Source organism: Orycteropus afer, unplaced genomic scaffold (assembly GCF_000298275.1).
Source record: "Orycteropus afer afer isolate SDZICR_OR568_19922 unplaced genomic scaffold, OryAfe1.0 scaffold00174, whole genome shotgun sequence".
In the NCBI taxonomy this organism is placed as follows: domain Eukaryota; kingdom Metazoa; phylum Chordata; class Mammalia; order Tubulidentata; family Orycteropodidae; genus Orycteropus; species Orycteropus afer.
In genome coordinates this window covers 5,486,931-5,492,912 of record NW_006921761.1, presented here as the reverse complement: position 1 = coordinate 5,492,912, position 5,982 = coordinate 5,486,931, and the positions used below count along the sequence as shown (strand labels likewise).

At 65.1% G+C, this 5,982-nt stretch overlaps 1 protein-coding gene across 1 annotated transcript in view; it reads left to right on the top strand.

Moving 5' to 3' along the window:
• KCNT1 (potassium sodium-activated channel subfamily T member 1) overlaps positions 1-5,982 on the top strand; it is a 94,635-nt gene that overhangs the window by 77,070 nt on the left and 11,583 nt on the right. Inside the window, exons 14-21 of the mRNA XM_007947042.1 lie at positions 386-494; positions 572-721; positions 1,217-1,455; positions 1,732-1,954; positions 2,468-2,573; positions 4,838-5,010; positions 5,567-5,638; positions 5,861-5,982. The exon at positions 5,861-5,982 is cut by the window's right edge and continues 9 nt beyond it. Of these exons, the coding sequence (XP_007945233.1) occupies positions 386-494; positions 572-721; positions 1,217-1,455; positions 1,732-1,954; positions 2,468-2,573; positions 4,838-5,010; positions 5,567-5,638; positions 5,861-5,982 (1,194 nt within the window). The remainder of the gene's footprint in view (positions 1-385; positions 495-571; positions 722-1,216; positions 1,456-1,731; positions 1,955-2,467; positions 2,574-4,837; positions 5,011-5,566; positions 5,639-5,860) is intronic.

Here is a 5,982-nt window from a genome sequence, read left to right as displayed (position 1 = left end):
TTGGCTCCTTAAACACACAAACTCCTTGTCAGTGTCAAGGCAAGGCCCTCCCACCTGGACCATGAGCTGACCAATCCTCTCCAGGTACCCCACAGATGCTGCTTTGGCCTGGTCCACTGACCAATCACAGGACAGGCTGCAGCCTAGCACCAGGTGATTTTACTGAGCAGTATCCCTCAGCCTGGACTGGGGCAGCAAACCCTCTGGGGTAGCAAACTAGGGCTTGGAGGAACTCAGGCTGTTTTTCCAAAGACCCGAGTCCAGAGGCCACGCAGAGGAGCTCGTGTCACAGGGGCGTGGGTGAGCCGGCTGCGCAGGCCCGTGCTGGGCACCTGTCGGGCTGGGCAGTGGGGGACCTGCAGGCGTGACCTGGCCCCGTCTGCAGACCACGTGGTGTGTGAGGAGGAGTGCAAGTACGCCATGCTGGCGCTGAACTGCATCTGCCCCGCCACCTCCACGCTCATCACCCTGCTGGTGCACACCTCTCGCGGCCAGTGAGTGCCTCTGGGGGGCGGGGGCGGAGCCGGGGTGGAGGCCCGCCCTCCCAGGTGACGCCCGCCGCCCGCCGCAGGGAGGGGCAGGAGTCGCCGGAACAGTGGCAGCGTATGTACGGCCGGTGCTCTGGCAACGAGGTCTACCACATCCGCATGGGCGACAGCAAGTTCTTCCGCGAGTATGAGGGCAAGAGCTTCACCTATGCCGCCTTCCACGCCCACAAGAAGTATGGCGGGCGGGGCGGGGCGTCGGGGAGGGGGTGGAGCACCGGGGTAGGGGAGGGGTGTCCAGTCAAAGGGGTGGGGCATCGGGGTAGGGGCAGGGGCAGGGGCAGGGTGTCCAGGCAAAGGGGTGGGGCGGGGCGTTGGGCAGAGGGTGGAGCATATGGGCAGGGGCGGGGTGTGCAGGCAGAGAGGTGAGGCAGGCTCTGTGCAGGGGGCGGGGTGTCCGGCCAGGTGTTGCCCTTGAGGCTGGATCCCAGCTGGCCCAATGGGTGGGGATCAGGAGCAGGGCCAGGTTGTGGGTGGCTCCTGGAGGGCCCTAGGGTTGAGGGGTGGCTGCGGGCCTGGGGGTGCTAGGAGCTGCCAGGCCAGCCCCAGGAAGAGGAGGGTGGGAGCCTCCGCTGAGCGGGCGCAGGGCGTCGGGGTGCAGTGTGTCAGGCACGGGGACAGTGGGAGGGCAGCGGGCAGCCCGACGAGCAGGCGCCGGCGCGCTCCCCCAGGTACGGCGTGTGCCTCATCGGGCTGAAGCGGGAGGACCACAAGAGCATCCTGCTGAACCCGGGGCCCCGGCACACGCTGGCCGCGTCCGACACGTGCTTCTACATCAACATCACCAAGGAGGAGAACTCGGCCTTCATCTTCAAGCAGGAGGCGAAGCAGAGGCGGCAGGGCTACCGCGGCCAGGGGCTGTACGAGGGCCCTTCCAGGCTACCGGTGCACAGCGTCATCGCCTCCGTGGGTGCGCGGGGCTCCGGGGGGCCACCCCCACAGAGTGCCTCCAGGCAGACGGGTCATCCAGCCACGATCCCTCCCTTCTGGCTGGGGCCCTTCAGTGGTGGCCGCTGACCGGGATGGGGTGGGCCAGTGACTGACCTGCACCCCCCGCGGAGGTCACTGTCACCATTGCACGGAGGGGACGTGGTCTGAGAGGCAGACTCGCCCCGGCTCCGAGGCCCTGCAACCAGGGGGCTGCGAGAGGGGCTGCCGGCCGATCGCCTGCCCCCACGCTCCACAGGGACGGTGGCCATGGACCTCCAGAACGCGGAGTGCCGGCCCCCGAGCGGCGGGGGCGGCAAGCTGGCGCTGCCCACGGAGAACGGCTCGGGCAGCCGGCGGCCCAGCATCGCGCCGGTCCTGGAGCTGGCGGACAGCTCGGCGTTGCTGCCCTGTGACCTGCTGAGCGACCACTCGGAGGACGAGACCACGCCATCGGAGGACGAGGGACTGTCGGTGGTGGAGTGAGTGCGGGTGGGGTCGGGGCTGGCAATGCAGCCGGACAGTCCCCGAGCCGCGGAGACGGGACAAGAAACCAGTCATGGCGGGGGCCTGGGGAAGGACAAGCAGGGAGGGCTGAGTGGGGCGCTGTGCCGGGAGCGTCCTAGATAGCACCGCCCTGGCCACGCCCACTCACCTCCAGTCACGCCCCTCGTCCCGCCTCTGGCCACGCCCCCTCCCCTCCAGTTACGCCCCTTGCCACGCCCCAGGCCCTGGGGCTCCGAGTCAGGGCAGTCAGTCACCCGGTGCAGTCCCACCCGATGAGTAACTGTCCTAAGGCGCAGCATGGTCTAGGGCAGCGTGGCCCACTTTGCGGCCGGTTTGTGGGTGACCTGGGAGGGCGGTGGCAGGCGGGTTGAGCCGATGCCCTGTGAGGCCGCCAGCCAAAGGTCCGGAGTCGCCACCGCAGTCCAGCGCTGACTCAGCATGCTGTGGGGGAGGTGGCCTCCTGCTGAGGGCCTCTGTCTCCCACCCAGGTACGTGAAGGGCTACCCCCCCAACTCGCCCTACATCGGCAGCTCCCCCACCCTGTGCCACCTCCTGCCCGTGAAGGCGCCCTTCTGCTGCCTGCGGCTGGACAAGGTGAGCCCGCCCCACCCCCAGCTTCTCGCCCCGCCCCCCAGCTTCTCGCCCCGCCCTGCCCCAACTTGCCCTACCCTTCACAGCCACTCGCCCCGCCCCTCCCAGCTTCTCGCCCCGCCCCATCCAGCTGCTTAGTCCACGGCCTCTCATGTGGCCTGTTCCACTTTGCGTGGTTTTGGTTTTTGTAAGACAGACTGACAGAAAAGCTGCCAGGCGGCGCAGGGAGCGCCCTAGACCTTTGCTTGAACCCCTTCTCCGTGTTTGCCTCCTCACTCTCTCAGTGGATCCTCTTGTATCCCCCTGAACCACTTGGCAGCAAGCTTCCCCCTCCAAGGTGTCAGGGCATTCTCCCAGAGCAGGGGCGTTGGCGTTCTTGAAGACGGGGCCAGGGCGATGGTCATGAGCCTGTCGGCCGGCGTGTGGGAGTGGGCCTGCCTTGCAGAGTTTTCTTGGCTGGAAGCTTCACGGAAGCAGAGCGCCAGGCCTGTCTTGTACGGTGCCTGGGGCGGGTTTGAATGGCCAACGTGTGGTTAGTAGACGAGCAAAGCCGTTTGTGTCTTGCTGGGGCCTTCTTGCGTTCACGTGGCTGTCAGTCCGTCCAGCCTGTTTCCAGTCATAACGACTCCGTGTGGAGCAAACGACACACTGCCCGCTCCCACATCCTTCTGCATTCGTGCCACAGGCTGGTTACTGACACCTGGACAGCGGCGACCGCGGCGTCGGCTCCGAGCTGTCTTACTCCAACTTCTCCTGTCCCTGTGGCGTCTGCAGCGCTCTGTGGCCATCTGCCCTTTTTGCGGTTTTTCCCACTCAGGGTCCAGTTTGCTGTCACGTGTTACGCTGGCCACTCTGTCTCTTTAGTCTCTATTCTGGAACCTCCCTCGGCCTCTCCTCGGGTCTTGGTGTTAGGTGCTGTTGAGGGGCGCTGCCTCACGGCGGCCTTACGTGGGACACACGCAGAAGCCCTGCTCGGTCCCGTGCTGTTGTCACAGTTGTTGGGATGTTGGAGCCGCTGCTTGCCGTGCCTTCGCTGGCTCTCCACTTGACCAAACACGACATCCTCTCCAGCGGTTGGTCCCTCCTGGTGACCTGTCCGCAGCGAGTGAGTCGTGGTCTTGGGGGACACCCTGTGAACCTGTGACCCGCAGGGCTTCCAGTCTCGGATTTTTGGAATGAGTTGGTAGGCCACCCTTCCTGGTCCGTCTTACTCTGGAAGCCATGCTGAAAGCTGTCCACCAAGGGTGACCCAGTTGGTGCTTGAAATACCACCAACATAGCTTCCCACGTCACAGCAATGCTGGCCACCACAGGCCCACAGCCAGCCAGGACTGGTGTGTGGAGAGTCTGGGCCAGTCGTTATTTTCCAGAAGGTCCCTGGTCTGGGTGTGTCTCCTGCAGGTGGGATTCAGGTCATTCATTTTGGATGAACATCCCAGAAGTGCAGCGTGTCCTCGGGGCACCCCATCAGGAGGCACGCAACATCCATTTGTCCTTTCACCGATGACGTTAACGTGGGTCACTGGGTCATGGTGGTGTTGGATTGTCTGTGTAAAGCTGTCCCTGTGTGGTTAACAAGCTGTTGGCAGGAAGGCACGTTGAGGCTGTGTGTCAGCCCCATGTTGACCCTCCAGCCCCCTCCCCGTGTCTTTATTAGTCAATACTCTGCTAGAAAGAGGAGGTCCGCTTTCTGCCACGTGTGTCGTCTGCTCCTGTCAGTGTGGGTTCCTGGGTTCCTGTTCATTCAGTGGGTTCTAATCCACTGTTTACTACGGCAGAAGCCTTGTTACGAGTCCCCGGCTCGTCCCGATCTTGCTGCCAGCAGCCCCTTCATGCCGGCTGGCCCCTGCCAACACACCCCATCGCTCTCTGAGCGCGCCCTCACCTGATCCTCTCATGGAAGGCGGGAGTTAGAAGCCAGTCTGTGTGCTGGGTGTGCTCCTTGTTAGGGGTGTCGCAGCGCCTGGGCCCTCTTGACAGCAGAGCTCTAAAGCATGTCTTTGTGCATGCACACACGTGACACATCTGCGCCCGCTCCTTAAGCACTCGGAGCAGCAGGTCAGGTTCAGGTGCAGTCCTGTTGGCGCCACCGGTGCAGCTCCTCGCAGAGGCGGGAGGCCTGGGAGAGGGCTTCCTCTGCCCTGCATGTAACAGGCCGCCGTGCAGTCTCTGTGCAGGCGGGAAGGGCTCTGGGCCCAGGGGCTGGGTTACAGCCTGGGAGTGCAGGCGTGCCAGCCTCTCCCAGCACATGACTTGGGTGCCTCCAGGGCTGCAAGCACAACAGTTATGAAGACGCCAAGGCCTACGGGTTCAAGAACAAGCTCATCATCGTCTCTGCGGAGACGGCCGGCAATGGGCTTTACAACTTCATTGTCCCCCTGCGGGCCGCCTACCGCTCCCGCCGGGAGCTCAACCCCATTGTGCTCCTGCTGGACAACAAGTGAGGCTAACCTGCGCGATGGTGACGCCGGCCGGCCCGAGGCGGGGGTCCCTGCGCCCCACCCCTAGCCTCGCCTCACCTGGGCCCTGCCCACCCCACCTGCAGGAGGGCCCTGAGCAGACCCCGGGTCTCTGCTCCTTCCTGGTGCTTGGGCTTGTCCTCTCTGCCACTGGGGTGTGCACCCCTTCCTCCTGCTTCTGGGAGCTGCCACCCTGCTCTGGGCCCTGGGTGCCCCACCTTTCTCCCACGGCTTCTCATGCCCCTGCTGGTGTCCCCAACTGGGAGTCCCTGAGCATCTCTCCCCTCCCAGACCCTGAGCATTGGTGCTTCACCCCTGGGGCCCTGAGGCCTGGGTGTCTGGGCCAGCGTCCAGTGCTGGCTGTGTGGAGGCACCACCCCTGGGGCCTCAGTTTCCCCTCTAGTTGATGGAGAAAGGGCTCTCTGGCTCTGAAGGCCCCTTGGGTCCTGCTGCTGTTCCAGGGCCCTGGGCCTGTGCAGGGGGGTGTGGGGAGGGCCAGCTGGAGATGAGCCCCTGCAGGAGCTGCTGTCCCCCCAGGCCCGACCCCCACTTCCTGGAGGCCATCTGCTGTTTCCCCATGGTCTACTACATGGAGGGGTCCGTGGACAAGTGAGGCCATGGGCTGCCCCTGGCGGGTGGGCGGGGACCCGGGCGGGTGGGCGAGCACCGCTCAGTTGAAGGGGGCACCTCCACGCCCACGAAGTCCTCCCCCGCCCGCCCGCGCCCGCCCATGGGAAGCCATCCCGCAGCAGGGGAGGAGGGAGGGCCTGTGTCCCAGGCCCCGCCCCTTGCCCCGCCCTGGCCCGGGCCCCACGCGCACCTCGCCCCCAGCCTGGACAGCCTGCTGCAGTGTGGCATCATCTATGCGGACAACCTGGTGGTGGTGGACAAGGAGAGTACCATGAGCGCTGAGGAGGACTACATGGCAGACGCCAAGACCATTGTCAACGTGC